Genomic DNA, 24,930 nt, shown 5'->3' with positions numbered 1-24,930 from the left:
TAAATGACAACCTCAAATAACGGTGGGCCCAACTGGTTGAGAAAAGCATCTACTCCTGGCCGCTTTCTAAAACGCCAGCCACTTTTACGCTACAAAAGATAGGGTGAAAGTCTTCACCAAGTCATCCTCCAGAAGGAATAATACCTACCCCAGGCAACTACAGCGTAAGTTGTTCTTTAATACATGACAGGTTAAACTTGTTTATTGCCAAAAATTAACCTCTAGTCACCTATTTCATTCACTCAAACTTGTTGTGAACTGTCACCCTTGGGTCCGCTTTTGTGTGCACTACTGCAGGAGTCAACATTTCTGGGATATTTCTCAGATTCTCAATCTCCCAAGGCTGTCGCCTTTGCATGGCAGCTTGTTACTTTTGGATGGTCCAACAAACTGTATAGAATTCAATTTGTCCTTCATTCAAGTCACACAATGCCAAAAAAAATATGGTCTTCCATCAATGATCAATACAACTGGTTTTCCAGAAGCATCCACTTGCACAGTTAGTTGCCATGAATTACCATAAAATTTAGGTTATAAGCCCTGGGCTTAGACTACTTACATACATACACATACATACATAAACGTTATTTGAGTGTCAATAAGTATTCAGCTATAAGCTAAGAGCTAACTGGGGACACTTAATTAAAGCTAATTAAGTGTCCCTAATGTTAAATGTTCATGTGAGGTTTTGGGTGGGCTTGTAAACACAGGTGGCTTACAAGTGTAATGAAAAAGATGTTTAGAAATGAGGTAAGAAGAAATAGTTTCTCAGCAGGGTCTCATTTGAATCCGAGACCTTGTGTAGGTTATATTTACAATAAACACTGCCTGTCAAACAACGACACCTTTGGTCAATCGTGCTAGATTGGTGTTGAACTGTATGGTGTATAACATGTATGAAGTACTTATATCATATTCTGGGTGTACCAAGACATCTTTTAATTCCAACACCAGTGTGTAAGGAGGCTGATAATAAGGCTCTTGAAGAGGTTCTGGTAATAACATTTTACTCGATGGCTGGGCAAACATCTGCCATAAAGGGTGATACAAATAAGCACAATTATAATTTATATGAGAATTAGAGCGATTCAAACAGAGAAATTTCTTTAAAATGTACAATGATGCCAATCACACGACATTTCTTGGTATATTTTTTAGTGAATATAGAATGAGAGCTCTACATCATAATAAGAGTATTTAGCATTTTCACACTGTAAAAACACCAGTCTTGTACATTATACAAGAGCCTTCGTCCTATAGCGTTTTTGGTTTGAGTGTTCTTACTGTAATGTATCACTATGTGCAATCTTCTTCCATCTTCCTTTGAAAATTTCTTTCAAACAGTAGCATCTGTACACTCATACAATACTAAGCTTGCTTCTAAATCAACCCATTACATCAATACCATCAAAACAACTTATGGTAAATTCAACATTCGCTTTGCAGCTGTAAAAGTTTGGAATCACCTTGACAAAAGCATTAAACACCTCCCCCTTAAAACGTTTAAAAACAAAGTCAAGCTAAACATATTACAGTCTTACTGTTCATGAGTTTTCAACTGGTATTTGCTTATTTAATTAATTAATTAATTTATTTATTTATTTTCATTTATCTATTTATTTATTTATTTATTTATTTCTTCTTTTCGTCTCTTTTTTATTGACTAATTAATTGCTTTCATCAAGCTTTAGTGCCAACCTACCTCCTATACTTAAACACTACTTAGTTTTACTCAGCTCGATTAGCTTTATAGTCATCCTGAGTAAACATTACCTCTTTTTTGTATTAATACATTATATTGTAAAGTTTAACTTTTTTTTCTATTTGGTAATAAAGCTTGTTGTTGTTGTTGTTGTTGTTGTTGTTGTGTAACTAAAGCACAAAAATTAACTGGTGACCTTTCCATCCAATACATATAGAGTATCCACACTCCTTTCTTTATGCTCTGGGATTTTTCTTCCTTACCATGCTACTAGTTATATTACTTTCATGTTGCTATCATTTAAAATGAATTCTGCATTGTGGAGGAAGGGAGAGGGGTGTCATTCATTAAATAACTCTAATAGCAATTTTATCATTACCAACCAGTTGAATAAGTTGGAAATTCCCATTGTAAATGGTTTGAATCCAGGAGTATCAGTAGTTCGTGTAGTGTAATTGTCCGTGATGCCAACAATCACATTGTTGTACATCATCAACTTACAAACCACAACATTGACTGGGACTCTGCTCAGTGCTTAACCTACAGTACAAACTATTTTCAATGACTGACTCTAGAAAGCTGGTACACTAACCTAGAACAAACGCCTCTTGACAGATGTCAACAACTACTGGCGCCTTACAAATGACTTATCCATAACAGAAAAGAAAACAACAAACGGACTTCTAACAGACTGACTTAACATTACACGGACCAAAAACCGACCAATTTGACTAACAATAGACAGATCAAAACCCACCAATGACTGATGACAAACTTTACACGAGTCTTTCAGCCAATACCATCATGGCTATACTGACCAATCACATTCAATGGACCAGACTTAAAACATCGTCGACTGACAAACATTATTCACTTGACTCTGAAGATGACTTCCCCTCAGGTTGTCGAAACGTCAGTCACCAACAACAGTTCTTTTCAGAACTACCCTCACCCAGACCATCACACTATATGAAATTCCCATTGTAAGTTCTCTGTGGCAATAACAAATTTATCAGATAATTCTTTATGATTCAATGATAACTTGACTAATAATTATACTTTGCTGTGGTTTGTTAAGGACGAAGGCTGTAACCATATACAGGCACTGCAGGGCTTAAAAAAACTTGAATTCCAGCTTGCCCTTTGAACAAGCAGCTCTCAAATTTTGCTTTCCCTGGGCAAGGCTTAGTTTGCTCTTTTTAAAATTTAGTTGGCAGATGACTTGCCTAGGTCCTTGCCCATCAGGCAAGTGGGTATGAAAAGTTACTAGCCCATTAGGAAAATCTACCTGTGTCGGACGACCGGACGGCACTTTAGTCAAACCTTGTACTGTGTCAAAAGCCCCAATTAATATGCTTACCTCATAAAAATCCCAAACCTTGTCTCTTGTTCTGTAGATAAACTGCATAGGTACTGGCTCTGGATAAAAACATTATCAATAGTTGAATAATACTAGTCACAAAAATTGACAATATTTTGCGGTTATTTAAAAAGTGCAGATTTCCTTCAAGCACACAACGAACTTACCATTCTTGTATAAATCTTCTGCCTACAAGGAGAAAAATGCATGCTAGTCAGAGTGCACATACAATAAACTTATACATGTAGTCATAAAATGTGAGAGCTGGGCTTTTTTTTTTTTTTTTATTGGGGATTGGAGCCAATTTTATTACCAGGATTGAAAAACATTTCAAAAATAGTTGCATTTTGTTGGGAGAAATCTTGCATTCTTGTAAAGTTCCTAAAATGATGACCCTTGTTACTTTCAGCTTTACCAGAATTTTCTTATCACTACTGAGGCCCTCCACAGACAGGACACTTAGTTTTTGACAACTACTGGCTATCAACAGCTAAATATTATCGAAAACAAAAACAGTTAGTGTATGAGATGAATTGTCAACAACTAAACATTAAATTTTTTAGTTGTTAACTGTTTTTCCTGTGTGTGGGAATCATTGGTTTAAAGTAGTTGTTGACAACTATCAAAACATGGCACACATTTCAGCATGCATATTGTGTTTTGAGCAAGCAGAGTGAATGTTAGTTCCTATGGTCTCACTGACGTGACATAGACATCAACAATTAACACTCCAATGTGTAAAATGCTCACATCAGACACAATTAGTTGTCGATAACAAAATAATTGCAGACAACTAGGTGTCTCATCTGTGGAGGTCCTAATGAAGGGTTGCTAATTTTGGGAGTTGCTTTTGAAGGATCGTGATTGTGGATATAACTACCTTTGGAGAGTCCCTACTCTTGAAGGTCATTACTTGTCAAAACTTTATCATACCTGACTGTATATCAATAAATAGCTACTGGCTGAATGATATTAGACCCATACTTACACTATCTGGACCACTTTCTGGCCAGCCTAAGGAATAAAATTAGGCATTGTCAAATATCCATAAACATTAAATATAATGGCAAACAATTACAATTACTGCCTTTACAAGCCTACAGGACCTGATCTACCACACTTTAAAGTGCTTTTAATGGCATAAACAACCAGGTGTATTTCAGCTTCACCTGATTTGTGATGCTAGAGTAACACAGGGTAAATCTATGTTAGTAAGAATCAAGTCACCACAAACTCCCAGGCAAAACAAGTTTCTCTTTGAATGATTTATTCAATATTTCTTCAGAAGAATCAAAAGATGACTGAGAATATTGCTACCCCCTTTAAGCTGGAAACTAGAGTCCAACACATATGGATAACGGTATCAAGAGTCAACATTTTTAGGGAGCAGGGATGGTTCAGTGGTGAGAGCACTAAGTCTTGCCTCCTGTACAACCAATGTGGCCCAGGTTTGAATTCTGCTCGAAGAGTTATAATCGGTTTTCCTTCCTGCTTATTCAATCTTGATGCATGAGCACTTTATAAGGTGTTTTTCAGAGTTCTCCCATTTTTGGGGGGGTATATTATAAACTACATTTTACATCTTTTTTGTTTTTTCTCATTACCATACCTAAACACACAATTAGCCAGTCAGACTTGTCTACTACCCTAATTTCCTTCAATATCAAGTCACCAGAATTTTGGCTAAATCTGGGTATGAAAATACCCAATCTAACCTACCACCAAAGCATTTCAAAGGTATAAGGCAGGTTTAAATAGCTGTAAATACTGTCCTAAGTGACCTTGGTCAATACAGGTTTTATTACTGATGTGATGTAATGATTGAAAAAGAACAGACTAAAAGAATGTTTTTTAGTGTTCAATGGTGTATCAGGCTAGTTAGGCTTCACAATGGATATGATGGCTCAATTGTGTTGCACCAAAAAAAGGGCCATGACTTAACCAAAGTCACCAGGACTGTCACCAAAACATACAGGTTCAAGTATAATCCTGAGTCACCAAGCTTGGTTAGTTATATCTTTTCGGTACGCTTCAGTAGCCTCTTCAGTGAGTTTGGCTGAGCCATGGTTCATATTTTGGTGAGATGTTGTTGAGCCAAAATACCCATGGAAAGATCAAAAGATATCAAACATATCAAACAATATGCAACCAAAGCATACCAAATAAAGGTACAGTGAGATGATTACCGTGACCAAATTTGGTCAAAATTCTGGAGATATTATTCTGACTAGTTATAGTAATCTGTTACATGTTCCACTTATTTGGCGTGTATGAGGAGATTAATTTTGGCAGGAAAATTTTGACATTTTTTAAGCCCCAATAACAAATGCTCAATATTTAATTGCAAAACTTCTATAATTTTTGCCTGTTTTTGATTTGACTCAAAAAATATATTTACTTTATCTGGTTACAATAATAAACAATAATATTGGATGAGGTTTTTGTGATATCTGGAATAATCAAGGTCGACGTAAGTGTTATCAGCCAAGGCCAAAGGCTGAGGCTGATAACACTAACCGAGACCCTGATTATTTTGGATGTCACAAAAACCGAACCTAATAATTGTTTTATTATACATTGTTTGAAAGAAAATAACGACAAATGCCTTATTGCACCGAACGCAGCTTATTTTTGACAAGCCATGTTCTTACTTCGCTGTCCATGAACTTGACATTGCTCTTGAAAATCATGCATTGCACATGCAACCTACAGAATATTCACTAATCTGCTAGCAGATTAGTGAATAATCTGTAGGTTGCGCTGTTTCCCAGAATTAACTGTAGGCTTTTAGCCAATGAGAAGACAGATGGTGATTACAATGTATAATAATTGAAAAAAGTTGTAGAAACTTTTCCCGATCATGTCATAGAGTACTCTGATTGGCTGCATTTAGTTAATGACCCTTTGCAAGTCCAAGTCTTTTCATAACTTCTAATATTTCACGTATTGGTAACTTTTCGATATTACAGAGTTAATTGAGTAGGGGGGGGGGTCTTTAACATTGATAGGCGCATAAAGCACACAATCGTGGCCATGTGTGAACCAGAACTTAGGATTGAATTGTATTTAACGAGGGACAATGAGAAATAAACTTCCCGCTAACTAAATCACATAATAATACAAGAATAATCGATTACAGAATCTCTTACCATGGTAAACCACAGCTCCAGTGACGACTCCTACACAGCCAGCTCCAAATAATATCCAACTCCTTAAACTTGGACCCTTCTTCTCTTTTGGTTTCACGTAATAAAATGCACGTGGACATCGTAATGGAAGTCTTGCGATCGTTGGAAGTGTTCTTCTTGTACAGGAAAGAGAAGAAAATTGTACAAGTGGTGTAATCAGAGACGTATTGCCGCACATTCTGGAACTGAACCATCTGCAACAAGCTGAAACTGTAGATGACATTGCGACCGCCATGATGAAATATTTGAGCAAACTGTGTGAAATGGTCAGCGGTGATGCAAATCACCCTAGAAGCTGCGCCATCTACCAGGAGGGACAGATGGAAAGAGCGCATCGAAAATACCTAAATGGCCAAGTTTGAGGCCCCTGGAATTAAGGAGTAAGTTTATACGACAGTTTGAATTTCGGAAAATTTAGAGGATCTGTATGCAAAATGTTGCTGGAGAGCAAGATCTAGCTCTCCAGCAACTTTTTCCACACAAATCTTATTTTTTTAAAAATTCGGACCGTCATAAAATCTCCTTCTTTAATGATGGGGGCCTCAAACTTGGGCATTTTGATATTTTTGACATGCTTTTTCCATTTCTGGCATTCATTAAGTTATAGCCCATAATTTTATGAAAAATAGGTCACGTGATGGCTTAGCTGCAAAGGGCCTATGGCATGGTTGCGCAAGCGAAGTTGACCTCTCCGTCCTGGCCATCTACTTTGCGTTGAAGTGTATTCCCAAGTTTCTGAACGTTGCCAAGAAAATCTCACAAGTTCTCTCAAGAGTAGCCATCTAAGCCACAATCGTCATAAACACTGAATGAGGTACAGTTGCAGCCAGGGACATAGCAGAGTATGGCAACTTACAAGATGTTGGGTGGTATCCATTGACGGGGGTGCACTCCCCGAAAATCTATACGGGCCTGATGTGGTGCACTGTACGAGATCCCACACTACTTCAGATTTAACCTTCTCTCATTCCCTACCACTTTGATCCTCATCCAGTAATTTTTCTCACGCTCCCTAAAATATCATATAGATGAGCGAGAGGTTTAGGGGTTAAGTGAATCCCTTTTCGCCAAAAAAATTTAAAAAAATAAAAAACAAATACATAAATAAATCTCCGAGGGTGATGGAAATCAAGGGTAAATTTCTTCTAACTTTTTTTTGCAAGGCAGCAGAAAGTTGCTTCAAATGATCAGGTTAGAAAATCAGGATTCCACTGAAATTAACGACAATGACGGCAGATTAAAAGTTTCATTGCCATGTTCCAGAAAATGTCTATACCCAGACCGGTTTGGAATCTGGTTAACTTCCCCACCCCACCTCTACAGTTATGAAAACTCCAATTTGGGTCATGTTTTAATACCGAAATAAGTGGTTGTAGTCACAACATGATAGTTGTATTCAGAAGGTGAATACAAGGCAAATGTTCTACTGACGTTCAAAACTGGAAAAAAGGAAGGCACTTGTTATCACCTTTTACACCACATGCTACAGTTAGGCGAGTAAGCGAGGCGATCATACAACCTTGTACCTGGTAACATAATAATATTTGAGAACTTAGAATAACTGCATTTCACTAGACGAGCTTTATGTAAATGTATGTTAGTTTAATTTGCTTTTTCCAAGATGAATACTGCAAGTTAAAATGCATCTGCAAGCCTAAGAATAGTTTGTTGCTTACAGATTTTTTTTAACAGACTAGAGATAACACGCAGCAACATTTACAATACACGGATGCATCTCAACCTGAAACCACATTCATTTTTTGGGAACAGGGTTTTACTAATTGAAGATAACCTAACTACGTTTTTTGAGAACCATACCTCTTTAGAACAATCAGAGGTACAGCTGTAGGTGCAAAATTAGAGCCTCTATCAAATAAATAATTGGTCACATGGTACACCTCTCTTTATCACGCTCAAGTCTTTTCCCCGCTTAAAAGACATTTGACATTTGAGCTGAAAAATTCCTCCCACTAAAATCCATGTAGTGTCGCCTTATACGTTGTTAAAGTAGCAAATCCAAAACACAAAAGATCTCCTCCGGCTGATGAGCTACACTATCAGTACAAAACTCGTGTCTCTCAGACAGGGGAAGGATTGAACATGTGAAGCTTAGTTACAAAATCGATTATCGTCTGGAACTAAGAAATCAGATAAATATTGCCATAACATAAAGACGGAAAAAGGGATACATTACATCATTTCAACATTTTAGTTTTTGTTGTTTTTTTTTTTGCTTTTTTTGCAGCTCATTCCACAACATTAATCTGAGACTGCACCCAATGCAAACACTGCCTCAAATGACAGGAACATGTAACTAGTGACGTCGCGCAATGAACAAAACCGTTCTATTACATTTAAACAAAACACTTGTAACTACAAATACATGATAGAACAGAATCTACTAAAATCTAATATTGAAAAGGACTTACATCCAAATGACTTTAACCTCTCAACTCCTGATGTCAATTGTTTATTTACATGGCTAATAACAATTATAGCAAGTTACACAGTGTATAATAACAAGAATCTGACACTATCACTGTCTTAGGTAATTAACTTCGAACTCTTTCATCAGCTGTATGAGAAATGTATCCTGGAAATAATAGCTGTTATTGCATTTATCAGCGGGTTGACAGACAAATGAGGCAAAAGGGTCAATTCTGCATTGTACTGATTCCTTTCGACTCGTTTGCATGCCTTTTAAAACACTGACCGCAAACTCGACAGCAATAACAGCTATTGAATCCTACCTAAATGTAAGGCTGCAAGGGAAACAATGATGCCTATTCAATATCAAAGACCCAACTGTTTAAACAAGAGGTCCAAGTAGTCTCCCTAGATTCATTTTGACATAATTTAGTTTGGTAACTCTAAGCAATTTGACACTGTACATTCTACCAGTAAATAATTTAGCTTCTAAAAACGTATTAAATAAGATTCAGGCCATACCCTATCATGCTACACTGCTGAATTACATACTGTTTTGTACCAGATGAGCAGTAAGACTGTTATGCAAGGTTCAAGTGTGAACTGATGAAGTACATACCAGGAAAAATGCCTGTGGAAAGTGAGTGAATTCTTGCTGAGGGCAATGTTTCAGTAAAATATTGCAAGTTATAGTTGAAGTCCTTCATAGACTATGTGCAGTGGGATGGAGCACAGCCTGTACATCATAGTTTCATTAATGTAATAGCCTGATTAAGAAAACCTTCATAACAGCAACATGAAATTCATATCAATAAATACATAATGATAATGACAAAGCACTAAAGAGTTCCAGTGTTTGATTGGTTTCTTGTGTGTAAAAATGCACCGCTAAGTAACAACCAATGAAGGACAAAGATCACTGGTATGAAATTTCATGGCTCAAATCTCTGATCTGGTCCTAAGTGAGTGTCTCCACTTTTTAAGGGCTGTCTGCCTGATTGGTCAAACTACGTACATGTTGTCATTATAACTGCAAAACTTGAATGTTGTGTAGACAAATTTACATAGGACACTTCTTACAACATTACAGCCTAGAGTCTAGACACATTAAGCCAGATTAGTCAGATAACGTTAAAACGATCTTTTAAGCTTGGATTTCTGCCTCAGAACTTCCCTTGAATAAAACAAAGAGTAGCCATGGCTTTTCCCTTTGATTAAAATAAGTGCTTTCTGGATTCCTTTTTACAAATGTTCGATTACGCAAAGTTTGTTTAATGGTTTAAATGGGTAACCTATTATCTTAAAATACATATCCGACAATTTAGTGGCACAAGGAAAGAAAATGACATCACAGGAAAAAAAAAAAATACTGCATATCTATACAAAAATGACACAACAAGGCCCATGAACTAGTAAAGATAAATTAAAACTCTGCTAGCTTGGATTGATCAGGTTAAAATCTATCCCGTTGAGTTGATATGTTGACCTCTAAGAACCAGTTCCACACTGATACTAACTGTCCTTCTTGCCCAAACATCCAATCTCTAAAGATAACTTTCTCTAGCAATGGAAACCAGAAGGAAGTCAAGTGGATGTCACATTTGTTACATTTGTGTCAGACTGTGTACGGCAAGTATGGAAGAACTGTTCGAAAGAATACAAGTTTAAAATGTACAATGCCACATCTAGAAATTCTAGCAAAGTCTGACCGAACCAAGGCCACTTGATCCCTTAGTGAACTCAAAAAAGTTCCATCCTTGAAAATCTGTACACAATTTTGTCAAAGTCGTTGAGAATAGCATCTTACTTCCCTCCTTTAGCATGCGTCAAGATGTGAGACTTGAGGTTTGTCGACTGTGCAAACCTTTTATTACAGGAGTCGAAAGGACAAACATATGGCCTGTCACCAGTGTGAATGCGAACGTGGGTGCGAAGGTTGAAATCCAAAGAAAATCTCTTGCCACAGCCTTCAAATGTACACTGTTGAGAAAAAGCAATATGATGTTTTACAACAATAATCATGATGGGTAAACATATTATCTGTTTCATTCCTAGAGATCATGCATTGCTACTTGTCCATGAAGAAGGCTTGCTCATCCCTGGTAACCCACAACATATAATTATTTATTTACACTAATTCATCAGAGGAACCAGAGAGTGATCCCTAGGCCAACCTTTGCTGATATCATTGTTTACATTTTTTCCACATTGACATATGACTTTGCACAAAGAAGGCATCAAGCTAGACATGAATGGACTACAAACATTTAAAGAGCTTGTGAAACTTAGTAATTGGTAAAATTGTTGGCTCTTTGGGTGTAATATTAAAGGAGAAATTGGCTTTCAAAAACTGCAAAACTTCTGGGTGACAAAAGCGCTAATGAGCTCATACATTTTTGTCAATTTTTGAGTTTTGAAACCTGTGTCGCACAGAAGGTATCCAAGACACTGTGCACAAATTCCTTAGGACAATTATTCATGCTACGCCCTGACAATATGCAGAACTAATGTTCTTGCAGCTCTATCAGAAACTGTATCGCTAAAACTAATGAGGCAAATATCGTAAACAAAGCTTCTTGAACCAGACACATAACTCCAGTTTCTGTCAGGCAAAGTGGCCAAAACTATCGCTACTCCTCTGGATGGGAAGCTTGTTCATGGCCTGTTACCCCCAATATTCTGTCCAAACAGCTCAGAAATCACTATATGTTACTAAAAGGTACCTCAAACACTGGCAGTTTGGATTATCTAGCTAATTTATAAATCTTGCCTGACTTTACACAAGATATTGCTAAAAAGTTAGACAATAAAAACACTTGCCTGGAATGGTTTTTCACCGGTATGAACAAGCTGATGTCTCTTTAATTTTGAACTCTCCACAAACGCCTGAAAAATGGAAATTGAGGAAAAAAGGAATCAAAAATACAACTCATACAAAGTTGCTGTCATCATATACTTATCCCAGCTGGCTACTCCCCTGATCCTTTAGAAAGGAAGGCAAAATCAGCTACCTGCTTTAACAATTAAACCACCTACTTCTAAACTTTCTAACCATCCTGAACCCACAAACTTACTTAAAGCACTGAATCTTACCACTAGTAACAGCAGTTTAGGGAAGACCTTTTTTTCTGGGATGCTCAAAACTACCGTAAATCCTCTATTTAGCCACCCAGGGAGGGGCTTATTCATTTTAAGCACTTTTGAGGGGGGGGGGGGGGGGTTTATGAGAGAGGGGGGGCTTATTTAATTTCTAGCGAAACAGAAGCTTAAGAAACAGACTACGATTATGCTTACCTACTTCCTGTTTTGGACCAGGGCAATGACTAATATGGAGATTTGAGCAATATTATACATATACAAGTTATTTTTAACATTTTTATTCTTCTGGGAACCTTGAATAGGTTATTCTGGATCAGTCCACATGAAGTGTTACAGTCGTGATTACATTTCAAATACAGTCTATCATTTATCAACTTGACTGTGTGGAATAAGGGGGAAGGGGAGGGGGGCTTAATAACTTTGTTCCTCAGAACAAGGGACAAGGGAGGCTTATTACAGAGAGGGGCTTATAGAGGATTTATGGTGCATGTGTCTTCATATCAAGAGAAACTTTAAAAGAATAGTTTCCCAAGAATGAAAACACCACAGAGGTCACACAAAACCCAAGAGGATCTACGATGAGGAAGACTCCAATGGATTTTAAAAAATTAATAATTTCAGAGATTCTTACCTTGCCACATTCAGCGCAGACATGCACTCGTGGTCCGTGTGTATGTAAGTGTTTTCGCATTGCTGAATTATCTCGAAACATCTTGGTACAACCCTGCAAAAGCAAAGAAAAACAAAATGTAATTCAATATACTGACGTTTCGAAAATGGTGAAAAGAACTCAAACAGGATACCAGTCAATTGTTATTAAATTCTCACGTTTAGAAATTCATCCTGAGAACATCTGGGTCAAAACCAGAAAGTAGACATAAAACTGATTAATAACAGACAAGTTTAAAACAATTTTCAATAAAGTTGTTAGTGAAAGGACACCAAAATAAACAGAGACTTCCCTAAAATGATAATTGCAGAAGCATTTTACACAACCAAACAGTAGCATAATGTACGAAAGTACAAACTGATAAAAAATGTTGCTAAATCAGAATAAACATACCCCTTCGTAAAATCAAATACAAATATAAAATCTATAGCCTCTCTTTGTAACTTATGAAAAAGAGAAAAGATGACGGGATAGTTAATAGAGGGGACTGGTTATGAAGCCCTGCAAACATCAAAGGAGCAAACAAAGATGCCAAGGTTTATGTTGGAAGGTCCATGACCATGCACAATCTTTTGTATTGCACTCATACACTGTATGGAGTAAACAACTACTGAGTTTTGTGCACGGTCGAGGCAAAAAAAGTGAACAAAAACATACAACAATGTACTTTGTGGAGTTTCATACCCATACCCCTCTATTAACTATGACGACAGCAGCTTACTTTATGAGGACAAGCTATTGTTCTGGCTCCCTCTTCTTCCTTCATTTTCTTGGGCCTCATTCTACGAGAAATTGAAACTTTGTTAATCTGCTCACATCAATTTATGATTCTCTCCTTGTTTTCCTTTTTAGAAAACTACTTGTGCGTCTAAATAACAAGTCTGCCTCTGAAAGAGAAGCTAACAGAGAGGCTCGTAGACCTCAAAGTGCTTTTCACAAATGGCGCATTTTCATCATTGCTCTCACCTTTCATTTTAGCAGTAACTTCACAGCTTTTTAGAAAAAATGTAAAATAATCACTTTTGTATACTGGTGCTCTTTTATTATCATCAACACAAGCAAATTTTTGTCTTCAGAGCAGGGAGGTATAGGTGGATTTCAGAGTGATTTTGAATGACAATAACATTTAACAGCATATCTGCAAAGTACTATGTACTTAGTACTTTGTTCTCATTGACGGTCCACAGCTTGGACAAAATTTCTTATTATGCATTTAAAAAAAAGAAAGAACCTCTTGATTTCACTGACACTGTATTCGGCACTAACACCCCTGAATCTCTTTTATTAGTAAAATTCTACTTGAACACTAATGCAAATGCTGCAATCTGATTGGCTGAGCCATTGCACACTATCAGCCATTAGCGTGCAGTGGCTTGGTGTGGTCAACAAAATTGCAACGTTTCCTCATTTCTCCAAAATTTGAAATAATGTTGTGAAACAAATGGATAATAAAATTCCTGAGAAGACTAAAAGAAGAATATACGTGGTTTCTTGAGATAAAAAAATAGAACTTTTTTGAAAGAAACTGATAATCGTGCATACACAACTGCAAGACCTGCAAATGTCAAATTGACAATTCAGTCCTCGCGAATTTTCCAAAGTGTGAAGTTTAATCCCAAGACTAGAAATAATTGGAATGGTTGTTTAAAGCAAATTTCAGTTAGAATTCTAGTAAAACGATTAGATTATTCCCTATCGATTTCTATGAGGTGATAGTTGATTCGGCCTTTGGCCTCATCAACTATCACCTCATAGAAATCGTGAGCTCATAATCTAATTGTCAATAAGACCAGCCAGTCCATGGCTGGTCTAGTACCACTGCAAAGGGATCAGATGACAGCACTTATGCCAACCACTAAATTTGGAAATAGAAGGATAAGTAAACAGCTTGATAACTAAAAATCAACTTTTTAGGGAAGAGTTTATTCATTGCAGATGACACAAGTTGATACAAGGAAATTTTTTCAAGGGCATATAACCAAAATGTGCATCTAAAACAACCTGGTCAGGTAACATAAGACAAATCATACCACAGCCAAAACAAACTTGAAAAGACTAGCCTTCATACTTTATAAGAGAGAGAGGCTTTTTTCCTGTGCAAGTGTATGTCCTGTCTTATAAGGAAGAGGGAAAGGCATTTTTTTGCAGTTATGAACAAACAACACTTTTGTTATGAAATGTTAACTAAAATGTATTCCCTGTTTAATGTAATGTGCTAATAAGCTGTAAGTGGCATCTGCCATTATCTGTACAGTGAGAATTTTGTCATCAGAGTTTTAAAGGAATGGAAGCAATAAATGACAGTGGACAATTCATGCTTCCACAAAATATTGCATCTTCTGGGGGTTTTTGGCTGCCCCGTTTTGATTTTTCTTTTTTGCTTCTCGTATTTGCAGACATGATGATAACATATTTGTGCACCTTCAAAACGAACTTTCTGCGTTGTCTGCAAAGTAAAGGCTCCATATCATTGAGATTTACCACAGTACAACAAGAGGTAAACCAGGAAATAGGACATAGCACACAGCTTGAGAGTAGTGTTACTACATTTCAAATGTTCAAAATTGTTGTACATTAGACTTTTGTGCAACCTAAAATCAAACACTCCCAACAAGTAGTGATCAATATCCATTGCTTCATTTATGCTGTTGTTCTTGCTTGCTGCATTCCCCCCCCCCCCCCAAAAAAAACACACACACACACACACAGAAAAAATGTAAGATCACATGAACATTGAGATTTTCAACTGCTGTGAAAAATACGAAAATCAACACGAGAATTGCGAGTATGACGACGTTAATAGATACATTTTAGTGCAACGACTTGCGAACGAAATCAGTATTTGTTCAAACAGCCGACGCTCGACAGTACACTGCCTAATTTCGTAGCGGAAGACAACCTTTTGTTTGTCGGAAAAAGTGCAAAATTCTATTTCTAATGTTTCATGGGGTAAAGAACTTAAATATTGTACGCAAAAAATCCGTGACTTCGTGTTATGTTGATTTATACTTCAATAAAAATCCCGTGAAAACTATGGCATCGAAAAATTCAAAATTACCACTTTGCACCGAAGAGCGGCGGCCATGATGAAGTCCGCCATTTTGGTTGTGAACAAAGGCTGCTGTTTGTCATGGGATTTCAATATGGCTGCCAAAATGGTCGAAAAGTCACCTTACCTTGCAAACTCCGCTAACTGTTTCGGATCACTTAAATCAATCCCAGGAAGGCCACCAGGAGGGATCTTTTTTCCTGTCATGTACTCGGTGAAGTCGGGAGCTTGATTCAACTCTTCTTGTTGAGCTTTTTTCTCTTCTAGACCGTCACCATATCACGCACAAGAGAAGAAACACAAATGAAAACATCAGATTTTCCTGCGTTGCAGTACTGCTTAACTCTTAAAACCAACTTAATCTGAAAAGTAAGGGCGCCCATTTTAAAAAAACGTACCCGACGCCCACATTGTCACGGCGAATTCGCCTTCAAGAGTCTTTATTTGTACTTGCTTTTGTTCCCATTTGCGCGTACCTGAGCGTTCAGTATCTCCATTACCACCCCCTCTCTCACTGTTCGAGGCGTTTGACGCACTCGATGTAGTAGAGTTAACATGACCCTTTCCCGATCTTCCCAGACCTTTAGTCCTGTTTCCTCTGCTTCTTCTCTGTTTGCTTGAAGGCGTCGTGGAAATGGACACTTCTTCAACTACGGCGTGTTTTGACTCCTCGATAACTTCCTCCGTCGTTTGCACCACGATTTCTTCGTTCTCAGGCTCAGTCAGAGGCTGAAGGGCTATCATGGGCTGCGTCTCAATTTGAACCTCTTGTTGAGGTTCAACCATAGTTTCCACCTCAACTTCGACTTCGGCCACACCAGAGGGTAAGTCGGCCATGTTGGCGCCCGAAGCTACCTTCGCAGGGGGTGCTCACTGTCAACTGAAAATATCAACCTCACTTTGAAGTCGAACAGACCACGTGGTAACTGTTTCAGCCGAGCCAATCAATATTCGGAACAGCCAGTTGTAGTAACCAATCAGAATTGACAAAACCCTTAGAAGTCGCGGGAAACAGATGTTTTCTCGAGAAAATAGGAAATTTGCTGGAAACGTTTTTCTGTGAAGGGAAAGTTATATCCAACAAACATGCGACAACATGATCACATAGGGAATAATTCAAGAGGGCAAAACCATAGCGACAAAGCAATTTCCAGCTCCTCGGGATATAGAGGGTTATAAATCAGGACGAAACGAAAAATCAGACAAACATATATATTCAGCCATTTGTTTTATCATGTCACTTCTGTTTCAATCGCTCCTCCTATCAGTTTGCCGGTTTTTTACCCACTACTCGACATTAAGTTATTGAAAACACGTTCCCCATGATTGAAACTTTATTCTGGGCTGAAATTCGCCATGTAATATCATGGGTGAAATTTCAGCGTTAATTTATAATTTCACTCCTGAAATTACAAAATTGCCATTGCAACGTTTGGCGCAAAATTTCCCGATACAAACAAGTCAAAAACCCATGATTGCAGGTGTAACTTGTCACCTAAAGAAAAGATAATCAAATGGCATACTCGTGAAATTAGGAAATAATTTCACTTTCGTTTTGTCAAAATTCTAATAATTTTCCGAGCCTAAAACAAATTATTAGAATTTTGACAAAATGCGCGTGAATTATTTCCTTATTTGTCACTCGTCACAGTTTCATTGCCCATACTAATCAGCCTTACGAGGTTAACTATAGGGCCGCTTCGTTTTTTACAGTAGGACAGTCGGACTCATACTCAGTATCAACAGCCACGAAGGGGTTTTCTAGGAAGGGATGTCAGAACGCCCCTCGTATCGGCGACTGGAAAACGTGCACGTCAAAAAGAGACAGTCGGGATATCCAAGAAGCGTGTTACCGGCAAAGATCTTAGGCTCAAACGGGAGGCTTTGTCCACTGAGTTAACACTTTTTCCAACATAATTCTAAGGAACAAGCAACTCGTTAAGCCTTTTTGCCCATTTTCTTAGAGATCGCCCCTTCCAATCTCCAAGGGAAAAGCCCTGAGAACGGGGTTGCAGATATGAAATGCCTCACCCTCAAGAGGTCTCAGAGAAGACAGAAGCATTCCTGGGGCAATAGCTGAACCTCTATAACTGGCACATTAGGACAGATCTAACTGGCCATTGTGGAGAGGTGGGCACAAGAACTTTAAAAAAGAGTTCACCGTATGGAGCAGCACAAAAAATGATCAAGAGAAAAAATGCTGGCCGTTTTAGAGAGCTGGCTCCATTATGTTCCCTGAGAGAGGCTAATGTTACTGTTAGTATGCTGGACTGTGGATAGAGCAGTCTGGGTTTGAGCCATCACATAATGTTCTTGGGCAAGACACAATTCTCATGCCTTTCTCTGTCCAGGTGTATAAATAAATTAGGTAATTTAGTGCTAGGGGGTAACCCTGCAAATTCTGGACTAGCATCCCATCCGGGGAGATAGAAATACTCCTAGTTGCTCAATGCTACCTCGAACATCGTGGACTAAGCTGCATTTCCTCAGGTCTACAAAACAAGACTGACATTCGTATTCCATCAGTTGACAGTTATTTGAAAAGAAAAGTCTGTGTGTATGTTTTTGATTGTCTAATTGGAAATGTATGCACGCCTTTTAAGAACTATTTTACAAGGGTAAGTCACAATGTCAACACAAGAAATAGATTTTCCTCGATCGAACTGCCGAAAATGAACTTGGAGTTTGGCCGTCGGAGTTTTTCGTTTTTAGGGGCTTCAATTTTTAATAGTTTACCGGCGGACATAAGAACTCTGAACTCTAGGCTTTTATTTAGGCAAAAGGCCAACGAACATTTTTATTTGTAATTTTTAATCGTGAGTTTTTATATGTTTCCCAATGTACTAGTTTGCCTTTTTAACTTTTTACCTTTTTTAAATTTTTAAATTTTTAAATCTTACAGGACCCCTTTGATAACAGTACTTTATAGTACTGATGGGTTAATCCTGTCTAAAGATTCGTTATTATTATTATTTATTATTATGATAAGTTCCGATCACTACCTAGCGTATGATTCACACCACCCTCAGTCAGTAAAGCGCGGTATTGTGAAGTGTCTGTACGACCGGGCTAAACGTCTCGTGACCAAACCACCAGTAATCGCTGGAGAGAAGAAACATCTGTCATCTGTACTTGTTTCTAACGGATATCCGTCCTCTTTAGTACAGAAGATCACAAAGGCACGAACAACCCTAAGAAGAGAGCCCGTGGCGGAATTTAAATCCACCGCCGTCATTTTTACCTTATGTCCAAGGAGCTTCGGAGTCTCTCCGCCGCTGCCTAGAACAACAAGGCATTCGCACCGTCTTTAAGTCCGACACCACACTTCGGTCACACTTAGTGCGACCAAAGGACACCGTCAACCCGGCTAAACAGGATGGTGTTGTCTACAGACCGGATTCCCTGTGAGTGCGGCAAAGTCTACATCGGGGAAACCGGGAGATCTATGCAGGAGAGGATCAAAGAACACGACAGGGATTTACGACTCGCCCGTACCCAGAACTCCGCCGTTTCTGAACACGCCCAGGAGACCGGCCACTATCCTATCTGGAATGAGGTCAAGTTTATTGATCAAGATCCTCACTGGTACACACATAGGGTTTAGGAAGCTATTCACACAAGACTTCACCCTAATAACATCAACAGGGATAGTGAAAATGAAATTCTTGAAGCATGGATGCCCACGATCAAAATACACAACGGTACAACAGCGGACCGCTGAGGGAACAGCTACTCGCCGGAACAATGGAACAATAAGAGGATCGAAATGAACCAATCACAGCCGACCTTTGTGATATAAATGATACCGTGCAATCAGTCGACCTTATCGCCTGAGTAAGACTGGCACTAAGCAGTCGAAACGTCGCGATCTACATCTCAAGTGACTATTCAGGCATTGTGAGACAAACAATAATACACTTTATTATTGCACCTACCATGATGAATAACCTTTTCCACCTACCTGCTTCTCTTAATTACACTACCACAATGAACACTGAGAATTCATCAGATCAATCAGTCACATTGCTAAAATTCATTTATTTCTTCTTTTGTTTTGTACCATAGTACATTTCTCACAGGCAAACACTCCTTACATCATTTGCACTTGTACACCGAAAAAACCTACAAAATTTTAACAGCCACAAAACATATTTACCGCTAAACAAACTAAAAACACATAAGACAAATTGCACTTAACATTCAAGCAATAAAAGCACAAAATAAAGTTACCAAAAAAACTCACAGTAGGGTAACATCTTGAATACAATTCAGTTATGAAGAACGTATCGAGACTTAAGCTATCAAGCTGACCCTGTCCGAGAAAAATGAATGTGAAGTTTTCAATATTTTAATTAAAACGAACGTTTCACGTCAGATCAAATCAAAATAACACAAGGTTTAGAGGTGAACTTAACATAAACTTTCTCGAGAATTTGAAAGCAGGGTCATTTTGGGAAATGAGGTGTTTCATATACCAAAATGTTACCACAATATGAGCAGATCTTAAGTACATAATTTTGTGCACTTATTGCTCAAACAAAATATATGACTACCTGAAGAATAAATATATTGGTTTACAGTCACAAGCATTCATATCATTAGTCATATATTTGTGCGTTCTATGACTAGAGTCTTCTTTTTTGTACATCTACTGCTGATAAACTTCACTGAGAATTTAGTTTGCCTGAGGCAGTTATGTGCTTGCCTAAAGTAACTTTTTGCTCTAAAATCACAACTTACTTGTTAGTAACCAGTAAAATAGTGTGACTTTTTACTCCTGGGCACTTCATCAGTGAGATAACCAGGTATGCAATAAATTGATAAATATATTACTATGTTTAGTTACAAAATAAATTTTTATACAATAAATAAAATTAAACCTCAGTACAACTCAATACAAAATGAGCAGATATCTCATGGCAAATTAAAGTTATATCCCCACCATGTGTGGATTGTTATATTTTAATAAAACTTAACACCCAAACAAATGGAGTGCAAGTTGGATACCCTGCTAAAAATGTGAATACCCCATCTTAGTCCTACAAACCTGAAATAAATGTATGTTTTCACCCTTTGGAAAATTACATTGTACATGTAAGGTAAATTATCTTAACAAAATATTCTTTACATCCTACCTTGTGTGATTCAACACACATTGTTTGTTCAAACCAAGAAGTTCTTGGTACTTATTTTTTTAAGCCACTGTGTGGATTTCTTGAACAAAAATGGACCAGCTGCGTTTCTTAAATTTATGCTGCTACACTAGCTATAGATGTAATATATAAGTAGAATAATCCAAACCAAAAATACAAAAGGATAGCTCCCTAACTGCAAATAATTTCATATCTTTTACAGTGTCTCAGGCTACAAGGTTAGCATTGAAAGATTGATAATGCTATTAATTATTTTAAGAAGTTTCTAAAGTGTAAAAGCACCCAGTTCTAAATCCAGGGTACTAGCCCTTGCATTGAAAGCCTCCACATGGGCATGTTTAAAATACAAAATGACAAAAAGGAGAAATGGCACTACTGTTAGCCTAATAGTACTCCACTACTAAAAAGTACTCAGGTGAGCCTAAATATCACTGACTTGAGAGTGGTAAGCTCTCAGTAATGACAATTATAAGAATAAACCTTACAGACACATTGACACTTCCTGTAGTGCTATTTGGCTATTTTATCATTTTGTGTTTAAATCCCACCCACTCCACATTGTCCCACCCTTCAATTTCTCGCTTTGCTCAGATATAAACATTATTTGCCTAGTTTGTGTATCTAACCAGCGATGCTCAAACACAGCATAGTGTTGTATTGATCTCATTAGCCCCCAGTTCAACAAGGCAACCCATAAACTATTCGACAAATTGGTACAGTCATGAAATAATTGATTATCGGTACTAAGCAAATTCGAGTTGTTTCTCACGGTTTCTAGCAAGTCTAAGAGTTACTGTAACAGTTGCGAAGGTTGCTGCATTGGTTGGGAAAGCTCTAAGAATTGTCGCAGTTAGCCCATGCGAGAATGCACTCAAACCACCACTTCTGTAAGTTTTACGAACACAATCCAACATGCCATGATATTTACGCTTCCTTCCAATTTCATCTGCCTGTAATCTTGACTTCACAACATCTATTGGGTAAGTAACAACCCATGAGGAAATTCCACTCAATCCGCCTGCCATCAGTATGGCCAGAGGTCCAATACAATCTATGCTATCTCCTTCAGGTGTCAGTGTGTGGCAAAATAACTCAAATGTTCCAAAGTAGATAGCAAAGGCAGGGGTTTCTCGCAGTAGTGTTAAGGTCATCCCCTTGTAACAGCCTTTAACACCATGTTGTTGGTAGATTTTTAGCAAGCAATCAAACGAACCTTGGTATTCTTTCTTAGCAGAGCTTTGAACTTGCACACGAGTTTTTGCTAATTCCATTGGACAGCACACAATTGACTGAACAGCACCTGCAATTCCTCCAGCGATGCACTGACTGGATAACCCTGGCTCCAGCAGACGAGATAGATTACCCTGGACTCCAAATAGGATAGCATTTATGAGGCCTACCCCGGCCATTGGAGAAAGCATGCCTTTGTACAAACCAAACACCTGTAACAAGAGAAAAATAAATGGCACAAGAAACATAAAAGTGTCAATAAGTAAAATATGACCAGAAGTCAACCCTTTGATAAAAACAGAGTGGCCAAGATCAACCTTTTCAATATAAAATCATTATAACTGTAATCTAGTGTACAGAAATGATAAGTTTTCTGGTTCAAAAATTTGGGAATCTAAACCCCTCAGAATTAAGTACCTACTGAAAAATATCTTTAAGAAAGTGTACAAATGCCACCCTCTTAATAATCAAACTTGATTTTGCTGCTGCTATGTTTAATTTGGCTGTTTGATTCTGAAGCTGTACAAGTGTAAATGTAGTGTATTGCATGTTGAAATGTGATGTATGTAGGTCTAGCTTAGCTGAATTTTTTATGCTGCCATTTACTTGATCATGGCAGTGTCCAACCACAAAGCTCTACTTTGGTCAACCCTCACATATGACTTTCATTTCTTTGCACCTTAATATTACTTAATATTTTTATTATTTTCATTACTTTACCATATAGAATGTGTGTAAAGGACTTTCAAAGTGTAAATAAAGAATTGAATTGAACCCACTGAGAGGAAAACAGTTGAATAATCCAAGCCTGTACTACGAGAAATGTAAGAAGAACAGCAAAGAGATGATATGTTCACAAAATCTGTCCAGCTGTAGGCAATTTTAACAAATATTTTCTAACCTTAATTTTTTTGGCAAAAGAGTAAATATGGGATTACAGAAAGACAAGGTGTTTTTACAAAATCTCTCTGTGTCAGTTTGTTTCCTTTTTTTTTAATCTTATTTTGGCACTATGTTATGTGCTATAGAAAACTGAAAGAATGCAAAATAACATCTTACAAAATCTCGTTTACACCCTCGAAGGAGAATCTGAAAACTTCTCATGCTTCAAAAATAATTACCGAACTACAGTCGAACTTCCCGTGAGCCTACAGGACGTCGTCACTTACAATGGCTTACACTATATTGGTTCAAAATTTTGCCTTATTGGTATAAGATAGCTGCAGAGACTGTTTTAAATGTTTTATTCAAGTGAAAAATCAATTTTGGAAAAAATCTGTTACTTTTCATAGAGAATTTTCCATACAGTGTACTATCCAGGAAATGTAATAATGTTATTACAACTTATTATCCAATTTTCCCTTTATTATTTGTCAGGTGGTCACTTACAGGAGGTTAAAAACAAAAGAAAATTTCAAACTTTTAGCTCTAGAAGTGGTTGCGGTCGCTTATGAGAGGTGCTCAGTTACAAGAGGTTCCAAATATAGTGATTTGACTTGAAAACTTTTGGTATTTTGGAAATGTTGGCTAACTGTTTCAACCTCTGTTGGAATAGGAATGTTGACGAAAAATCAATAAAAACAATTACAGTTAGCTCTCCCATCAACAACTCACTTCATATCTTTATTTCGGCGTTCTGGGAGTATTTTGTGTGCAAGTGGCAGTACTCAGTCATAATTTTAGCAAAGTTTTGGCCTAAAATTGCAGCAAAATCACCCTGACCTGGATAGTGCCCCTTTGGTGGAAAGCTTCTGACAATTTGCCAAGTCTCAAAACTTATTGACCTGTAGGAATACCTCTAAAAAAAAAAACATTAAGGCACCAGCAATCAGGCAAGGCATCCGGTAGTTTCACGCCTTACAAACTACCTGTCTGCTTGATTTGCAGAAATTGAATGTTAATCAAAGTTTAATCACTAGAAACAATTTTAGGTCCGAAGACAAGTCAGCTTCTTCATTCATGTTGCTCTCTTTAGCAAAAATAAAAAACTCAATGGCATGTAGGGCTACCCAATATAACAACACAAGATATGAGACAACTATTATGTCGTTCTGTCTACAATATTTTGAAATGTCTGTTGTTTGGCGTCACCTCACCGTTTCATGTTTTATTATCTGAGTAAAACAATTGAACGTCCCTGTGTATCGCTTGGTTACTTGAGTCTGAAGGCGAACCTAACAGAAAATAACAAAAACTCAGTAAATTGGTGTCATTTTGAAGATCAAATGACCTAAAGACACCGGTAAACGCGGAATACAACTTACAAGCTCGTGCCTTTGTCCGTAGCGGAAAGTTGTCTGATCACGAACATGGAATTTTAATCGCTATCTCCTTGAAATGGAAGTATAACTTACCTTGACGGTATCGAAAGGATGCCCTACTACTATACCAGACAATCCTGAAGAAAAAAACACCGCATGTTACAATTTACACCATTATGTTTATATCCCCTGTGGTGAGTTAACAATCCAAACATACATTCTAGCTACATGATCGATCAAACCTCCAAGACATCCTGCTACGAAGTCTAGTGCCATTAGAAACAACACTAGACGGCAATTTAGCTTGACAAGTGACGAGTATGCGACAACCTCCCTTCCGCTCTCGCTACAACTACTGGCATCGTACCAAAACGTTGACAAATGTATGCATGCCACATAGACACTATGTTTGTAAAATATCTGTCTCTTCATTTCGCAACGAACGAAAAACACAATAAGTAAAGAATGCACACGGACTCCACGTGAGTAACACGTGAGTAATGAGCCAATCATTCGCCCGTGCCAGTCGGACACGGTTAATGTAGTCTGAGATGGGGAATGGTATGGGTGGGAGATTTGTTTTACATCCTAAAACCCACCAAGTTTTAAAAGATCTGCATAAAAGTTGAAGATAAAAGTGAAAAGGAGAGGATTATCTCAATTGCTCTCTTATTTTGAACACAGTTTCCTAAGAATGCTGAAAATTTCAGTTTAGTAACATCGACTTCCGTGACTGCTGAAGGCCTCGAAATCATGACGAAACGCTTCAGATTCTCGTCTCGCCCCAACCC

General features: G+C 37.7%; 3 protein-coding genes across 7 annotated transcripts in view; all 3 read right to left on the bottom strand.

Moving 5' to 3' along the window:
• The window catches only part of LOC110043251 (mitochondrial import inner membrane translocase subunit TIM50-like), an 18,341-nt gene extending 11,841 nt beyond the window's left edge, over positions 1-6,500 (bottom strand). For all 3 annotated transcript variants that reach the window (XM_089292761.1, XM_089292764.1, XM_089292763.1), the window contains exons 1-6: positions 6,212-6,500; positions 4,051-4,076; positions 3,230-3,251; positions 3,063-3,121; positions 910-1,029; positions 1-89 (exon numbers count right to left, since the gene is read on the bottom strand). The exon at positions 1-89 is cut by the window's left edge and continues 19 nt beyond it. In XM_089292761.1, coding sequence (XP_089148887.1) covers positions 1-89; positions 910-1,029; positions 3,063-3,121; positions 3,230-3,251; positions 4,051-4,076; positions 6,212-6,485 — 590 coding nt within the window. In that variant the 5' untranslated portion in view covers positions 6,486-6,500. The remainder of the gene's footprint in view (positions 90-909; positions 1,030-3,062; positions 3,122-3,229; positions 3,252-4,050; positions 4,077-6,211) is intronic.
• A 2,204-nt stretch (positions 6,501-8,704) lies between these two features.
• LOC110043168 (uncharacterized) lies at positions 8,705-16,388 on the bottom strand. 3 transcript variants are annotated; one of them, XM_020748600.2, is made up of 6 exons: positions 15,894-16,388; positions 15,623-15,758; positions 13,168-13,228; positions 12,408-12,500; positions 11,498-11,563; positions 8,705-10,657 (listed from the first exon to the last, which is right to left on the bottom strand). In XM_020748600.2, the coding sequence occupies exons 1-6, from the start codon at positions 16,330-16,332 to the stop codon at positions 10,481-10,483; spliced, it is 972 nt and encodes a 323-aa protein (XP_020604259.2). In that variant the 5' UTR covers positions 16,333-16,388; the 3' UTR covers positions 8,705-10,480. The 3 variants fall into 3 exon arrangements, with proteins under 3 accessions (XP_020604259.2, XP_020604260.2, XP_020604261.2); XM_020748601.2 differs by having other exon boundaries at positions 15,972-16,387; XM_020748602.2 differs by having other exon boundaries at positions 16,077-16,387.
• Positions 16,389-19,513: 3,125 nt separating this feature from the next.
• Positions 19,514-24,578, bottom strand: LOC110043206 (mitochondrial basic amino acids transporter-like). Its single transcript, XM_020748644.2, has 4 exons — positions 24,382-24,578; positions 24,233-24,276; positions 23,975-24,052; positions 19,514-22,090 (listed from the first exon to the last, which is right to left on the bottom strand). Exons 1-4 carry the CDS (start codon positions 24,569-24,571, stop codon positions 21,392-21,394), a joined length of 1,011 nt encoding a protein of 336 aa, XP_020604303.2. The 5' UTR covers positions 24,572-24,578; the 3' UTR covers positions 19,514-21,391.
• Positions 24,579-24,930: the final 352 nt, after the last annotated feature.

The sequence above is a fragment of the Orbicella faveolata genome, unplaced genomic scaffold, assembly GCF_042242905.1.
Source record: "Orbicella faveolata isolate gen_17 unplaced genomic scaffold, um_ofav_v1 contig_24, whole genome shotgun sequence".
In the NCBI taxonomy this organism is placed as follows: Eukaryota; Metazoa; Cnidaria; class Anthozoa; order Scleractinia; family Merulinidae; genus Orbicella; species Orbicella faveolata.
This window is presented reverse-complemented; position numbering and strand designations above follow the sequence as displayed.

Excerpts from the sequence above, each read along its gene's own strand:
- LOC110043168 (XM_020748600.2), bottom strand. The coding sequence starts at position 16,332 with ATGGCCGACTTACCCTCTGGTGTGGCCGAAGTCGAAGTTGAGGTGGAA. Across the intron at positions 15,759-15,893 it reads CGTGACAATGTGGGCGTCGG|AAGAGAAAAAAGCTCAACAA; the intron begins GTACGTTTTTTT and ends GTGACGGTCTAG. Across the intron at positions 10,658-11,497 it reads CCGGTGAAAAACCATTCCAG|TGTACATTTGAAGGCTGTGG; the intron begins GCAAGTGTTTTT and ends TTTTCTCAACAG.
- LOC110043206 (XM_020748644.2), bottom strand. The coding sequence starts at position 24,571 with ATGAAGAGACAGATATTTTACAAACATAGTGTCTATGTGGCATGCATA. Across the intron at positions 24,277-24,381 it reads CGTAGCAGGATGTCTTGGAG|GATTGTCTGGTATAGTAGTA; the intron begins GTTTGATCGATC and ends TTTTTTCTTCAG. Across the intron at positions 24,053-24,232 it reads ATCCTTTCGATACCGTCAAG|GTTCGCCTTCAGACTCAAGT; the intron begins GTAAGTTATACT and ends ATTTTCTGTTAG.